Here is an 18,164-nt window from a genome sequence, read left to right on the forward strand (position 1 = left end):
GCTATATGACGGCGGTCTGTAAATAATGGAGTCTGGACCAGACAATCCAGTGATTAATGTCATGAGCATCGATCCACGCAATTGGGATCGATGACATGCATCAACCGAGTCAGCGAGCCTGACCACCCGATCCCGTTAGTCGCCTTTTACGACAGGTTGATGAAGGGAGTGAAACGGCAGTCAGCATCCGAGAACCCAGAGAGGGATGCAGATGTGCACAAGGGCCTCATAACAAATCCGACGAATTGCTTTGACACGTTTTCGTTCACCTGGCGCGTGTCCATTGCCTTGTCATTACAAATGCACTATCCTTCACCTTAAAGCTGTACCCACGTTGCATGGATAATAAAAGCACCTGACATACAAGATCAAACCACTCTTTCTTTCCTGATAATCCAAAAGAACCATACAAATTCGCACTGCGTACATACATCCACTTTACCTAGCTGACTTTACATCCTTATAATAGGACAAGACCCTTTCCATAAGCATAAGAAATCCCGAAAGTCGATTGTTCGATTCCGATTATCTCACGAGCACGTGTTTGTGAATCACTATCGAATAGTGATGCTACCAGCTGCAGGTGTTTGCGAACGTGCGTGTCCATATAAATTCATCATTCTCGAATAGATGGATATTTCACTAGTCCATGTAACGGGTACTCCGTACTAGTTCAATGTCTACATTTTTTTCTCAGAAAGGGGAGTACATTTCGATTAGCATCATCAGCAATATTCCAGCCATATATTCCAGCTTCTTTGATGGGCATTTAGAAGTTGGAGTACTAAGTAAGGATAAGAATTTATGGTTGAACAAATTCTTTATTACAATTAAGAGCGACGATTCGGTGTAGGTTATAACACCGTTATCAAGCAATCACTAATTAATTGTAATAAAGAAGTTGCTTGATAACGGTTTTAGAACCTATACCGAAACGTCGCTCTTAATTGTAATAAAGAAGTTTACTATATATTCCAGCCCCTGTCAATGACCTGACTTGGGATAAGCGAACCAGTGGTAAAAAGCATGCATAACATCCACCCTGTCGGGCTGACACACAGTCACCCTGATCACACACTGCGTTCCTCACTAGTCACCTCTCACGATCAGCAGGAACTACCGAAGACATGTTCTGTTACGGAATCCCTACAGGAACTGTATTCAATTAGGACAGAAACGTGTGCGTGGAATGACGTGTATCATATAGCCCGAACGCAACCATTCAAGTTGACCTCATCATCCTGATTGCCGACATACCGAGATTAGCCGTGAATGTTGCAATACGTGTAGGCGTACCTTGATCTGGCGGGTATCACGTTGCTAGGTGTTCCAGGTATGTGTGGACGGACGTATACGTTTCCCACCCGACGGGCTCATATGATATAGCCTCGTCCTAGTCTCTTACAGTGATCCTACGGACATTTGAGCAACCATGTTTTCTTTGCATCCTATTATTGGGCTGCTAATACTGTTCTGCTCATCAAACATTTCCGGTAGGTTTACCGCCATTCTTTACTGTGAAATATATAGAGGATATTCCATGTGTTGAGTGATACATCATGGTTTTCTCATCGAGTGAAGACAAGGGGGAAAGAAAGGGAGACAATTTGAGGGGAGTTCACTCTTGTATAACAATAGTTCCGTCATAGTGCTATTTTCACAGCAGTAAAATATCAAGTGTTATGTTCCGTGCAGTGAAATATCAATTGTTATCTTCACTGCAATGAAAATATCACTTTTCACATCTACACAAACAGTCTTTAACACTTAAGTATATAATAAAGTGTGTTGTAACTGTAATAACTGGATCGGGCGGCGCGGCGCGGTGCGGTGCGGTGCGGTGCGGTGCGGTGCGGGTTACATGTATGTGTTGATCAGTAAGGGGAATTTTATTGTGTTAGGTCATTGCTTTAAAACACACAATTGTCCTCTGTGAACTTGGTTTCACAATACATGTTTTACAGTTTTTTTAGTACTTTTTAAAGAAAGGTGAATCAAGTTTTTGTCAACATTGCAGATGCCGTGTCTTCATGCGGTAACTCTAATCTGACGGCAACATCCAACCATAGCTATCTTGAATCTCCCGGGCACCCAGCGATGTTATCCAGGTAAATCTCGATCTGGTATCCTAACACCTGCTACATGTGAACGTGGCAATATTTGTAACTGTTATGTTTAGAAACCGTAATGCTACAGTTTGTGATGCATGTAGAAATATACTGTCAGTATTTGTCTTACTTTCTCACCGACTTCAAAGTAACTAGAAATGAAACGCTTGTACTTGTAGTTTCTCTTATGATACATACGTGATTTGAAAGTAAATACATACCTTCCAATGCAGTTATAGAGTTGGCTAATCGTTAAAGTCATGTGGTTGATATTAATATAATCAGTGTATGTTGTCAGTTGCCAATAAATGTATATTATAATACTTAATTTGTCTTCATTATGTGCACAGTGTTGGTATCGATGTCATTGGATTTCCTCATGTTGTATATTCAGTGATGATTCCTGTACATGGTTAATCTCAAAGTCGTCAAACTCTGACATGATCCATGTACGTATTGAGGTGATCGATATGAACATGACTGTTTCATTAACTGCCTGCACGGAGGATTACATTGAAGTATTTGATGGTACGAATTTCTCTATGTAATAGAAGAAATGCATATATGTACACATCAAAACATATCGTTACCCTTTCTTTTGAAAATAACCAAAAGGAATAAGTATGTATAATTTATCCTGGTAACATAATAGGTATGATACGTATATATCAAATATTCGCATATCATAAGATATACGATATTTTGTAGTTCAAATAAAAAAAGGAACAAAACCCTTTCCATCATCATAAGAAATCTCTTAAGAATTGATTTAGAAAGTAATACATTTTGAATGCAGTTGCTAAATGTTTTACCTCAGGACCAACAACATCTTCACATAGCTTGGGGAAATGGTGCGGAAAGCAAAGGCCAAAAGTACAGAGTACTTGGAATTCCCTTACTGTGTACTATAAGAGCAGCAACACTAGCACATCAAACAGGGGATTCAAGCTCGAGTATTTCGAAACTAAAGGTAACCTTGGCGTGTACATACGGTATACATGCAGTTTAAATTAATTCTATTGCTTGCACATACCCAATTAATGATATTCTCCTTTCAAAGTTTTTGACTGTATAAATGGGGAGAAGGTAAGCTGATTCAGAAATCACACAAGACAATGGCAGTTTGGTACCTTGAAACGTTAGTCAACGTAACTGACAACTACACATGCCTTCTAACCTCAAGGAACTTTTTGCAGAAGATGTAGTGAAGATTATCACTTAACAACACATTGTATACTAATAGCCACCGTATCGATGCAAATTTCCATGACGTGATACATAGTTTCATGTATTGGTGATACGTTAGGCCTGGTTAACGTGCTGCAGCTGAGTCTAAACTCAGGAAGTATATCAGATTTGAGAAACTCATTTTTCAATGGCTCAAAATATCTTGTATCGCACACAATGCTTGCTATTGAATACCTTTCTAGTAGATCCATTAAAACCCGAGTTAGAAATTGTCTTCAGCAACCCATGCTTGTCGTAGGAGGCGACTAACGGGATCGGTTCGCACGGCTTGCTGACTTGGTTGATGTATGTCATCATATCCCAAATGCGTAGATCTATGTTCATGCTATCAACCACTAGATTTTCTGGTCCAGACCCGATTATCTGCAGACCACCGTCATATAACTGTGGAGTTAACAACTGGAATAATGCTGTGTGCGGCGATAAACAACAAATAAACAACCCTTTCCAGTAAGTTAGATTTCAAATGTTGATTTTCACACCTTCGTCACGTATGATAATTTGATACTTCTGATCGAACATAGAAAACCTACGGTTACATTTTATGATAAATATGCACATAATTGCACGATTATGTTTCGAATATTGTTTGTATTTAAAGAATTGTTGTCATGTGGAGGGTTTTACAATGCGACCCCCACCGGCTCCTTCCTGCAAGCCCCAGGTTATCCTACATCATACAGAACGTAAGTTGTCATAATTATATTTTGTTTTGCATCGATTGAAAGGTAAACGCTCTTATTTGTCCCACAGGAGAGTTCAACTAAATAGCAAACTTCTATACTATCTCATATTGCTAAAAATCTTTGTAATGACCAAGGCTGTAATGACACATGTTATGGACATAATTATATTTGCATGTTCGTAAATAAATCTTTAGTGTTTTTTTTTTTTACAATTCCATATAGTGATTAGTGAAGTTCATCATTATATTTCAGTGACACGAGGTGTATCTGGCTGATAGAGGTTCCAAATGATTATAATATACGTATCATCGTTGAAGACTATGACATACTGGCGTCTAAAGATTGCAATGTTGATGACCTTCGGTTTGTGGACGGTAAGCTTAACAAAGCTTAGCTGAAAAAATCCATTGACCTAAAATTAGTATTCGTTGTATGTTAATAATAGAAAATATTTCCGCGAAGAGAGCGCAGCTGGTACCACAAGGCGTTGTATAAATTACGTCCCTTAGGCGTGCCAGAATCTGCTGATGGTTTCCTATCCTATATTCTTTCTGATTATGATCCTTGATCTCTCAGCATCATAAATGTATGCGTGGTCTTTACCAAAATAATAAACAATCACAATCCTACGTCGCATCTACATGAGACCGCTCATGTTGAGATATCCCCAATATGTTTAAACGGCGTTCAACTCAACTCACTCTCTCAGTCACACACGGTTTCTTCTAGACGGACGCTTCAACCATAAGGCTACCAATCAGCCCCTCATATGAGTTACAGAAATGACTCTATTCGTGTTTGGAGTTTGCAGACCACAACATGTGGACTTTGATGTTTATGAATGTTCTTGTTGTTTCATGATGGATTGTCTGCGACAGATAGTTTGTTACTATAGAATGTAATGATAAAAGCAGAAGCTGAGGCCTTAACAATTGATAGATTGTTTTTTTAAACATTCCACACACGGAGTTCGGTTTAGCGTTGACTGACATCTTTATGTGATATTAATCATTTCACTAATCCGTTTTAGGGATGAGTCCCCATTCGCCGGAAATTGGATTTTTATGTGGCACGTTACCGCCGCGCAATGGCGTTCTGCAGTATACGTCATCTGGTCAAGTACTGCGGGTCGAATTCTCTGCAGATCCCTATCGTGCAGTAGTGAGACCCAGAGGCTTTAAACTGGCATATTTGAAAGGAAAATTTGACCGTAAGTGTTAAATAAGTTTAATTTCATAAAGGTGTACTGTGTACCTTGAACATGACGTTTCAAAATTAAAATAATTATCAAGTATCGAAATCATGACGAAATTGTCGTTTGGAATATCTTAAACTTCCAGCATGCACAGATACACACCTACTGGCATCTAAGGCGCAACAGTTCATAACGTCACCGAATTATCCTGATAACTACACAAGGTAACCTCCGTCATTGCTGACAATTGCATGTTATCCGCTGAAGGTGAAAGGAGCAATTCCAACATCCACTGTTCATTTAATAATCGACTCACGTATGTACGTGTAATACCTATGTATGCAGTTACCACCACCTCTCACAAACAAGACTCTCAATACATGTACGGATGCGGTTGATTGCCACATCTCACTGACATGACTCTCACTAAATGTTCAGATGCAGTTAACGCGACATCTCACAAACATGACTCTCACTACATGTACTGATTCAGTTAACCGCCACATTTCACGGACATGACTCTCACTACATATAAAGATGCAGTTAACCGCCACATCTCACCGATAATGACTCTCACTACATATACAGATGCAGTTAACCGCCACATCTCTCTGACATGACTCTCACTACATATACAGATGCAGTTAACTGCCACATTTCACGGACATGACTCTCACTACATATACAGATGCAGTTAACCGCCACATTTCACGGACATGACTCTCACTACATGTACAGATGCAGTTAACTGCCACATCTCACGGACATGACTCTCACTACATGTACAGATGCAGTTAACCGCCACATCTCACCGATAATGACTCTCACTACATGTACAGATGCAGTTAACCGCCACATTTCACGGACATGACTCTCACTACATGTACAGATGCAGTTAACTGCCACATTTCACGGACATGACTCTCACTACATATACAGATGCAGTTAACCGCCACATTTTACTGACATGACTCTCACTACATATACAGATGCAGTTAACTGCCACATTTCACGGACATGACTCTCACTACATGTACAGATGCAGTTAACTGCCACATTTCACGGACATGACTCTCACTACATGTACAGATGCAGTTAACTGCCACATTTCACGGACATGACTCTCACTACATATACAGATGCAGTTAACCGCCACATTTTACTGACATGACTCTCACTACATATACAGATGCAGTTAACTGCCACATTTCACGGACATGACTCTCACTACATGTACAGATGCAGTTAACTGCCACATCGCACGGACATGACTCTCACTACATGTACAGATGCAGTTAACTGCCACATCTCACCGATAATGACTGTCACTACATGTACAGATGCAGTTAACTGCCACATCGCACGGACATGACTCTCACTACATGTACAGATGCAGTTAACTGCCACATCTCACCGATAATGACTGTCACTACATATACAGATGCAGTTAACTGCCACATCTCACCGATAATGACTCTCACTACATGTACAGATGCAGTTAACTGCCACATCTCACCGATAATGACTCTCACTACATATACAGATGCAGTTAACCGCCACATCGCACGGACATGACTCTCACTACATGTACAGATGCAGTTAACTGCCACATCTCACCGATAATGACTCTCACTACATATACAGATGCAGTTAACCGCCACATCGCACGGACATGACTCTCACTACATGTACAGATGCAGTTAACCGCCACATCGCACGAACATGACTCTCACTACATGTACAGATGCAGTTAACTGCCACATCTCACCGATAATGACTGTCACTACATATACAGATGCAGTTAACTGCCACATCTCACCGATAATGACTCTCACTACATGTACAGATGCAGTTAACTGCCACATCTCACCGATAATGACTCTCACTACATATACAGATGCAGTTAACCGCCACATCGCACGGACATGACTCTCACTACATGTACAGATGCAGTTAACTGCCACATCTCACCGATAATGACTCTCACTACATATACAGATGCAGTTAACCGCCACATCGCACGGACATGACTCTCACTACATGTACAGATGCAGTTAACTGCCACATTTCACTGACATGACTCTCACTACATGTACAGATGCAGTTAACCGCCACATCGCACGGACATGACTCTCACTACATGTACAGATGCAGTTAACCGCCACATCGCACGAACATGACTCTCACTACATGTACGGATGCAGTTAACCGCCACATTTCACGGACATGACTCTCACTACATGTACGGATGCAGTTAACCGCCACATTTCACGGACATGACTCGCACTACATGTACAGATGCAGTTAACCGCCACATTTTACTGACATGACTCTCACTACATATACAGATGCAGTTAACCGCCACATTTTACTGACATGACTCTCACTACATATACAGATGCAGTTAACCGCCACATTTTACTGACATGACTCTCACTACATATACAGATGCAGTTAACCGCCACATTTTACTGACATGACTCTCACTACATATACAGATGCAGTTAACCGCCACATTTTACTGACATGACTCTCACTACATATACAGATGCAGTTAACCGCCACATTTCACTGACATGACTCTCACTACATATACAGATGCAGTTAACCGCCACATTTTACTGACATGACTCTCACTACATATACAGATGCAGTTAACCGCCACATTTCACTGACATGACTCTCACTACATATACAGATGCAGTTAACCGCCACATTTTACTGACATGACTCTCACTACATATACAGATGCAGTTAACCGCCACATTTTACTGACATGACTCTCACTACATATACAGATGCAGTTAACCGCCACATTTTACTGACATGACTCTCACTACATATACAGATGCAGTTAACCGCCACATTTTACTGACATGACTCTCACTACATATACAGATGCAGTTAACCGCCACATTTCACTGACATGACTCTCACTACATATACAGATGCAGTTAACCGCCACATTTCACTGACATGACTCTCACTACATATACAGATGCAGTTAACCGCCACATTTTACTGACATGACTCTCACTACATATACAGATGCAGTTAACCGCCACATTTTACTGACATGACTCTCACTACATATACAGATGCAGTTAACCGCCACATTTTACTGACATGACTCTCACTACATATACAGATGCAGTTAACCGCCACATTTTACTGACATGACTCTCACTACATATACAGATGCAGTTAACCGCCACATTTCACTGACATGACTCTCACTACATATACAGATGCAGTTAACCGCCACATTTCACTGACATGACTCTCACTACATATACAGATGCAGTTAACCGCCACATTTTACTGACATGACTCTCACTACATATACAGATGCAGTTAACCGCCACATTTCACGGACATGACTCTCACTACATGTACAGATGCAGTTAACCGCCACATTTTACTGACATGACTCACACAATATATACAGATGCGGTTGACCGCCACATCGCACTGGCATGACTCTCACTACATGTACTCTCCTCAACAGTATCAGAGCAAAGTGTATGAAACACATGTACGTGCTCACGCATGTCGTGAATATTTAATTCTCTAAACAATATGTTCCTTTCTTTAACAGTAACAGTAACTGTTTGTGGCGAATACAGTCCACCAGACCAGGATATCTGGTACAGCTGACCCCACTTCACTTCTCGCTGCAGTTATCTCCGAACTGCAGTTCTGATTACGTATCTGTGTATGACGGTGAGCATGACATTGTTGTTGTGGCTGAGAGGCGAAAATAAATGAAGAATTTGAAATATATATATATATATATATATATATATATGTGTGTGTGTGTGTGTGTGTGTGTGTGTGTGTGTGTGTGTGTGTGTGTGTGTGTGTGTGTGTGTGTGTGTGTGTGACATGAAGTTAAACACTTTTTATAAGAAAAGAACCTTTTAGTAGGATAAAGTGTTGATATAATTCTTTTGTGATTGTGATGAAGTAGCTGGCCTAAAGCTATTTGAAATATTACAGCCTTTGAAATTGAACAATGTACATAGAGTCCTATAGGCTATAGATCAGGCTATAGAGCCCTATCAACATCCATGTGTACATGCATGTACATTGCAGCATCTACTATTCGATTTACTTGCATGTGTACATGTGCAGTTCAGCCACAAGTGATCTAACAACATGACTGTATACATGTACAGTTCAGCCATAAGTGCTCTAACAACATGATTGTATACATGTACAGTTCAGCCACTTGTGATCTAACAACATGATTGTATACATGTACAGTTCAGCCACTTGTGATCTAACAACATGATTGTCTACATGTACAGGTCAGCCACTTGTGATCTAACAACATGATTGTATACATGTACAGGTCAGCCACTTGTGATCTAACAGCATGATTGTATACATGTACAGGTCAGCCACTTGTGATCTAACAACATGATTGTATACATGTACAGGTCAGCCACTTGTGATCTAACAGCATGATTGTATACATGTACAGGTCAGCCACTTGTGATCTAACAACATGATTGTATACATGTGCAGTTCAGCCACTAGTGATCTAACAACATGATTGTATACATGTACAGGTCAGCCACTTGTGATCTAACAACATGATTGTATACATGTACAGGTCAGCCACTGGTGATCTAACAACATGATTGTATACATGTACAGGTCAGCCACTAGTGATCTAACAACATGATTGTATACATGTGCAGTTCAGCCACTTGTGATCTAACAACATGATTGTATACATGTACAGGTCAGCCACTAGTGATCTAAGAACATGATTGTATACATGTACAGGTCAGCCACAAGTGCTCTAACAACATGATTGTATACATGTACAGCTCAGCCACTTGTGCTCTAACAACATGATTGTATACATGTACAGGTCAGCCACTAGTGATCTAACAACATGATTGGATACATGTACAGGTCAGCCACTTGTGATCTAACAACATGATTGTATACATGTACAGGTCAGCCACTTGTGATCTAACAACATGATTGTATACATGTACAGGTCAGCCACTTGTGATCTAACAACATGATTGTATACATGTACAGGTCAGCCACTAGTAATCTAAGAACATGATTGTATACATGTACAGCTCAGCCACTGGTGATCTAACAACATGATTTTATACATGTACAGGTCAGCCACTAGTGATCTAACAACATGATTGTATACATGTACAGGTCAGCCACTGGTGATCTAACAACATGATTGTATACATGTACAGGTCAGCCACTTGTGATCTAAGAACATGATTGTATACATGTACAGTTCAGCCACTTGTGCTCTAACAACATGATTGTATACATGTACAGGTCAGCCACTTGTGATCTAACAACATGATTGTATACATGTACAGGTCAGCCACTTGTGATCTAACAACATGATTGTCTACATGTACAGTTCAGCCACAAGTGCTCTAACAACATGATTGTATACATGTACAGGTCAGCCACTTGTGATCTAACAACATGATTGTCTACATGTACAGGTCAGCCACTTGTGATCTAACAACATGATTGTATACATGTACAGGTCAGCCACTTGTGATCTAACAACATGATTGTATACATGTACAGGTCAGCCACTGGTGATCTAACAACATGATTGTATACATGTACAGGTCAGCCACTTGTGATCTAACAACATGATTGTATACATGTACAGGTCAGCCACTGGTGATCTAACAACATGATTGTATACATGTACAGGTCAGCCACTTGTGATCTAACAACATGATTGGATACATGTACAGCTCAGCCACTGGTGATCTAACAACATGATTGTACATTGCATTCTAGGTTCGAGTGCGGGACCCGGGGAGGCCCCTATAGGACGATGGTGTGGTTCTCACATGACAACTGTACACAGTAATCAATCAACCATGCTGTTGATTTTTCACACTGACGGCAGTCATTCACAGTCGGGTTTCAACATCAGCTACACTGAAATACCATCACCAAGACGTGAGTCTGCTCAATATATAAATCATGAATTGTGTGAATGTTGCAACGTTTTCGTTGCCACTGCGTGTTCAAATTAAATAACGTTTCATTATCAGCTACCTTGGGAGTAAAAAGATGTCCTCTTATCTTTTCAGATATCTCTGGTGGTACAGGAATGGGTGTTTCGGTGATTTTTTATTGGCTATCTGTTGTCACGTTGGCAACTGTTTTGTACCTTTAAATGTCATATAGACACATGTACGGCTGAGTAGCATTTATAGTACATCTGGGTATATCCTTATGAAAGTGTTTTGTTGCTTTTGTTATTATGTATATATCCTTTTAAAAATATATTTTGACACACACGGGTTTACTTGTCTTTGTTGGTTAATTATTTAATTCTATTCCACGTGACAGTACATATTTATGATTTAAGTCGTAGAATAAGGATACTGAATAAAATATATTTGTTTCATTTCGAACTTCGTTGTGTTGTACATGTGTGTGGTTCATACACACAACATGAAGGTATTTAATACCGATTTTGATGCTGTGTTTAGCCATGAACTTAATGCAGTGATGACAGACCTAATTAGGAGATCATGCTATGCCTTAGTGTAGTTGGGTGTCAGTTCAAATCACGGAGAGAAAAAAATCGATAAATCTACAAACCTGTCTGAATCACCGAATACAACCACAACAAATCAAAATGGGGATATCAAGCAATGCATGGAGGGCCCGCATCGGTAGGTTCAAAATACCTACAGGTTACAGGCAAGTAACTGGCCATACTGGTCATCCGGGACCGACGTGGCCTATCGTTTGTTGTTAAGTACAACACAACTGGCCTCTGTGTGGTATCTAGGGTCATCTACAGCATCAACTATACCCTCTGTGGTACCTACACTTATTCCGCCACCATCAATGTGTATATCGGGTGAATTTTGTGAGAATATCCTTACCTGCAGAGCTTTCCCGACATTTTTGATATATCGAAAACTGGACAATAGGATTGATGTTGGCCAATACTGTGATATGAATCTATTAATTTTGTCCGGGGACATCGAGCTTTACCCTGGGCGGGCCTGTAACAGATCTTGATGAGTTAATGAGGACATTAATTGAAGAATACAGAGGATTAGAAGAGAGATTAAATAAGAACATCGACTGAATTTTAACTAAGCTTAAGGTAACTAAGGACGAGGAACGTGTCCTGAGAAAAGATGCGGACAGTTCTAAAGAAACGCAGGATATAATAGGATTAGATATAGATTCTCTAGCGGAAAAACGTCACGATATGAAGGTCTATTGTGACAGACTCCTTCATATTGAGGAGAGAGTTGAACACCATGAACGTTACAGTCGACAAAACAATCTCATTCTCCATAGAGTCCCGTAATCGGGTTAGGAATTCTACGATGTGTGCAGTGACAAAGCGCTAGACATTATCAACAGAACAAGAGATAAAGATCCAGGTCTGCCCCGTCTATCTGCTGAAGATATAAAACGTGCTCACAGGCTCCCCGAATGAGGGGACAGGGGACCACACCCACTTATAGCTAAAGCTTGTTGATATGAGAGTCAGACAACACTCACTTACCTTCTGATGCAAATTGAGTGGCGAGTGGCAGGGTCACTGATGCGTGGTGTCAGGCAACAAACGCACAGTGATAATACCTTTTGGTGCAGATTGGGCGGGTGATATCGCTAGGGCAGGACATGCTTACCCTTTTGCGAACACCTTTTGTCATTACTGAGTTTCAGCTAACCATTCATGATTTTACACTGCTAGTTTGCATTGGGCTGCTTATTTTCTGGCGTTGACGTTTTAAGTATATTCGATACACTATTCCGTGCAAAGCTTCTATATGCACACAACTACATCGTCTGACGCCTGAATTACATGTTGCTCTACAGATACACAGCTGATTACTTAGTCGTGTGATTGTGGGAATGGTCTTTTGAGCAATATTCAAGCTATACCCGACACGTTAACCGCCACATCTCCTGACATGACTCTCACTATATGGACGGATGCGATTAACCGCAACATACCATGCTGCTCCACAGATAAACATCGGATTTCTAAGTCGTGTGATTAAGATGAGTGAGTGGGATTGGTTTGTTGAGCAATATTCAAGCTATACCACGACAACCTAACCGCCACATTTCACTCACATGACTCTCACTACATGTACGGATGCGGTTACCTTAGTAATTGGCTGCTCGTATTGTCCCCTATATGGAAAACGAACTCAGACTTATAGACGGACAATATATTCAATTTTTAGTAGCTTCTATCTGTCCAATGGATGAAGATAGCGTCATCATCGCGACATCCATTCCGAGATTACTAGCTTCGACTGATTCATTTTGTGAATTTTCTTCTCTGCACATTATATAACTAAAATATTGCCAAAGCTGTGTTAAACCCATCTGTCAGCCTCTCACTATATCTTCACAGGTAAGTGTTGTACTCGATTGTCTCTTGGATACGCGTCACGATTATTGAACCTTGAGAGCCTTAAGCAACCACAACTGTCAGGTCACTGAAGTAACCTTTCATCCCGTCAAACAAAGGAGTGACTGTGACAAGATAGCCTCTATTGACATTGTTAAATATAGATTAGGTAGACGCTACAACATATGTATACATGCATATGAGGTCAAACCTAAGACAGCAAACAGTTAGTGAGTGATTTAGTGAGTTGGGTTTTACTCCGCTTTGAAGGAGTGAATTAGTGACGTGGGTTTAACGCCGCTTTGAGTGGGTGGGTGAGTTGGGTTTTACGCCACTGCTAGCAATATTCAGGCAATATCACGACGGGGGACGGGGCCTCACACATTGTACCCATGTGAGGAATAGAACCCGGGTCTTCGGCCTGACGAGCGAACGCTTTAACCACTGGCAGTTACATCACGGCGTAAAATGGGAGGAAATGCAAAACCTAGGAACATAATATGGAGTCGAACCCACTTTCATCGGATTCCGGCGTGCCAAGGGGACGCAAATCTGCACATCGAATCGCGGCGACTTAGACAACTGGGCCACCCGTGCCCCTGGGAAACTATTAACGATATATTAAATAACATTAAGAACACATAAAATAGTTTAATAGCGTACATTTAATGAGCAGATGCTGGTTGAATCATGTGAAATAGATTTATCAGACTGACCACTTCAAACTGACATTAAAGGTGACGATGCGATACCAAATCCATGTAGATGATCAATATCAATTGAAAGTTGTACAATCGTATACCAAGCGCGGTTACGCTACATTCGGGATTCAAGACATGCATAACATGTAGAGCTGTGGCACCGGTCTGAGTTTAATTTATATCAGCTGTGGTTGCGTTATCCGGTAAGAACAATGTTCCCCAGATATGCATGAAGAGGTCAGCTTAATCTTATGAGACGTAATTGACCACCAGCTACTTCTTCAGTATCTTTTTTGCCTCCGTAAATAACCAAACATAGAGTTTTAATGTATTTGTGGAAAGAAATCTCCCCCGTAAATACCCAGGCAATAATTTATGCCACGATCTTCTGACAACACCTTGTTCCACTGGTAGCTTCAGTTCAATCTACGGTAATAACGTACCTCACAAGAGTTTTTTACTTACCCGTGAAGAGATCACCCGTTTAATAAACATACAGCTGTATTAGACATTGGGTAATACCAAAACGCGTGCTTATGTACTCCCGGAACACGTTTCACGAACAAATATTGAACGCTCTCAACATCCCTTGGCTTATTCAACAATATTGTTTGTGGAGATGATAAATCACTGAGAGGAGCTTATGCACACACGATGACCCCAGCAACCTTGTTGCCAGGCTGACGTCACATAGCATTGTATCGTTGATGGATCTTGCAACAAAATTCCACAAATTACGTCATCGGGTATTGTGACGTTGTTGTCAACTTTGAGGCACAAGGCCCCGTTCCACAAGGCGATCGTATGTAGCGCAACAACAGTCGTTAGTCTAAGTTAAAGGTTGTGAGTTACGATAACCTTAGCGCTACGATGATTTTGTGGAACGGACGCCTGAATACTAAAGGTGGATCGTTGTATGGTATTAAATTCATACTTTTCTACTTTTGACGTGTTTGAAGTATTATTCTGTTAAACTCAATTGGATTATGCCGTGGATAGTGTAGGTTTCAGCCTATTCACACTCAACAGTATAATTCTAAAAATGTTATAAATGACAAGTAATAAATAAAATTCTAAACTCGCCCTCGTGTAAAATCAATTTTATGAAACTCGTGAATGGTTGCGGTGTCTGACTCGCTTTCATTCGTTTCATAAACGGGAGCTCGTTTAGTATTCTATATATATCATATTTTAACATTAACAGAGTCCATTTTCAAAAACGTTCTCTTCACAACGGCTGCGTTAATACATACTGCTGTGAATAGATATTTGCTTCTGGCATTTACAACTAATTTATACAGTTGTTTATTTTTATAGTTTCAGTAAACACGACAGAACCTCATAATTGCAGAAACACTACACTTACAGCGACAGAATACTTAACGACTCCGGACTACCCACAGAAGTATAGAAAGTAACACACAGAGTAAAATACTATTTTCACTATTGTTGTGATTATTTAATCATTCAATCAAAAGGTAAAAAGCTTTAATCAGATCGACAAACCGTTTGTAATGACATCCTGTAACAGCTGTAACAGCTGCATATTATTATACATTATGCACTGTAACTACCATTTCATATTCCATTATAAAATTCCTTTATTATTTACAGATGTATTCTCCCGTCTTTATGATTACAGCAGTGATTCTTGTATCTAGACAATGAAAACAGAACTGGATTATAGTGCTGAATGTTGAAGTTGACCATCTTGAATATGGCCTAACGTGTATCCACCACTATTGAAAAGCCCGCGACGGCCAAGTGTACTCAAAGGCAAATGTTTTTCATTTACTTTCTCCCTTTATATGATTTTGTTTAAAAGAACCCAGGAAAATGTTTATGAAAGAGCTCCGAGAAACGTACCATCCAAATGGCGCTGGTATTGCAATTATCACAGCTCGTACCACCCATGGCAACAGAGGCGTATCTGGTGCCTACGAAGCTATGGCATCAGTTAGTCCTGTGGTTCGGGCAACACTTGCTGTGGACAGTCCGTCTGTGGAGACGGGTCTTCTTCACTGATGAGGCACTTTCCTTCTTCACCGTATGGCAGGACAAGTCGTCGTTGTGATTCCTGGGATGAAATGGATCATTTGAGACGTCTTCGAATTCCCCCAACAACGTGGCAAGAACTTCGTCTTATATCCTTCGTCAGAGATGGAATGTCATTCCCAAGGCCTTTAATTTATTCAACCTTTTGTGGCATCACTTAGGTGAATGCGTCAGGCCTGTCACAATGTACAATGTGGGCACACTCGCTACTGAATGTGAACGTGCCTCTGCAACCCCCCGTGTGACATGACTTATTTGCATTTGGGAAGCATGCTCTTCATATGAACTTTTGCTCGTCACCGGAACTCCAAACATTGTTTGTTCCATGTGATGTAGTTATAATTTGTTGACCGATTCTCTTTGTTATTTATATGTCACATTGCAATTGCCTTTTAGTATATTTTTGAACAACACTTCGATACAAGGCAAGGGTAATATGAAGAACAAAATACACTCGAACACAGCTTTTGCATTAAGGTTAAGACATTCCAAAGCAAGGGCATAACGACATTGTGTTAAAGATTTTTTCAATTCAACGCATAAAAGTTAACGCGGTATGAATACAGTATATATGTATTGTCAGATATGGTTCCTCCTACCTAGGCCCCTCCATCAAATCTCCCCTACTAGCAACATGGTGTAATCTTAAGCGGACAGAGGTCAAGAGCAGTGGTCAAGTCATGACAGTCCAGTTTCACTCTGACACTTCCGTAACCATGAGGGGAATCAAAGCAAAGTTCTTCTAAACTAATTGTTCATCAATCACTGCCTATGTGAAATCTGTTTATAATTTTCATAACTGAAAATCTTTAATGATTTAAAAGCATAAAAGTGATATCTCCACATTACCCTCACGGTTACGCAACCACACACAAAACTGATGTTTAATGTAAATTCATTATGTCAACGACAGAGAATAACCAGTCTCGATTATCTGCTGTAAAGATGCCAAAGAGAATAAAATTGGATCCCTGAAAGTTAGTGATGTCGCCAGGTGTTCATGGAAAGGGTACTCTATCGATACCAACCTACATTCACAAAATGTCAGTTGCCTAAATAATGGTGAAAATGGTAAGTAAACGCTTCAGACACATTAATGTCAATATCCCTCAGTGAAATGATTACGTAATATAAGATTCTATTTGCAGCGACATGGAATGTGTCCATGGAATGGATTCTCCAAGCAATGAATTCGGATCCAAGGACCCAACACTAGATTAGAGCCCACATCCAGATCTTCTCCAAAATGCCATGACTTTGTGGTGATACAGGACAGTATGGAAAAATTAAAATCTTAAACCATTTCTGTATTGACTTTAATTATAGCCTTCATTGATTTCGGATATTTAGTTTCTTTTAGTCCAGAGCTCCTTTTAATTATACACGTGACTATGATTTTGTTTGGGACATTCAGAGTGTTCCAGTGAGCTTGGCCGGTTCTGTGGATCAGATACTCCCACCTTCATCAGCACAGGGCCCTATGTAAGAATCGTCTTCAACTCGGACAAAAGCACTGAGACTTCAGACTTCAATTTGATTCAGGTCTATTTTATTGTAAGTGTCTGTAGGGCTGTTTATGTTTGATATTATTGGTGAGGATCCTGTGAGTTTAAGATTTACTTACATATTATGTTGTGTTAGCAATAATCTTTTTTATGTGTTCTTTCTTTTCACCTTACCAAAATGTATCATAGTTTCTTAGACTCAGATCAATTCTATTGTACGTTATATATAGGGATGCCTGTTGTTTTCTTACTG

General features: G+C 40.2%; 1 protein-coding gene and 1 pseudogene across 1 annotated transcript; both read left to right on the top strand.

Annotated features, from left to right (window-relative positions):
* Positions 1 to 1,282: 1,282 nt before the first annotated feature.
* On the top strand, positions 1,283 to 11,538 carry LOC139459741 (CUB domain-containing protein 2-like). The gene is made up of 11 exons (XM_071241399.1): positions 1,283 to 1,493; positions 2,018 to 2,108; positions 2,503 to 2,636; positions 2,926 to 3,078; positions 3,958 to 4,042; positions 4,295 to 4,416; positions 5,073 to 5,252; positions 5,383 to 5,461; positions 8,836 to 8,960; positions 11,046 to 11,210; positions 11,345 to 11,538. Exons 1-11 carry the CDS (start codon positions 1,433 to 1,435, stop codon positions 11,428 to 11,430), a joined length of 1,281 nt encoding a protein of 426 aa, XP_071097500.1. The 5' UTR covers positions 1,283 to 1,432; the 3' UTR covers positions 11,431 to 11,538.
* Positions 11,539 to 11,898: 360 nt separating this feature from the next.
* On the top strand, positions 11,899 to 17,381 carry LOC139454161 (embryonic protein UVS.2-like; annotated as a pseudogene).
* Positions 17,382 to 18,164: the final 783 nt, after the last annotated feature.

Source organism: Haliotis cracherodii, unplaced genomic scaffold, assembly GCF_022045235.1.
Source record: "Haliotis cracherodii isolate W230 unplaced genomic scaffold, xgHalCrac1.p SCAF_1, whole genome shotgun sequence".
In the NCBI taxonomy this organism is placed as follows: domain Eukaryota; kingdom Metazoa; phylum Mollusca; class Gastropoda; order Lepetellida; family Haliotidae; genus Haliotis; species Haliotis cracherodii.

What these genes read in the sequence shown, in the direction of transcription:
- LOC139459741 (XM_071241399.1), top strand. Translation starts at nt 1,433, where the DNA reads ATGTTTTCTTTGCATCCTATTATTGGGCTGCTAATACTGTTCTGCTCA. An exon ending in CTGCTCATCAAACATTTCCG is followed by an intron (nt 1,494 to 2,017) that starts GTAGGTTTACCG and finishes TCAACATTGCAG; the next exon opens with ATGCCGTGTCTTCATGCGGT. An exon ending in TGACCTTCGGTTTGTGGACG is followed by an intron (nt 4,417 to 5,072) that starts GTAAGCTTAACA and finishes AATCCGTTTTAG; the next exon opens with GGATGAGTCCCCATTCGCCG.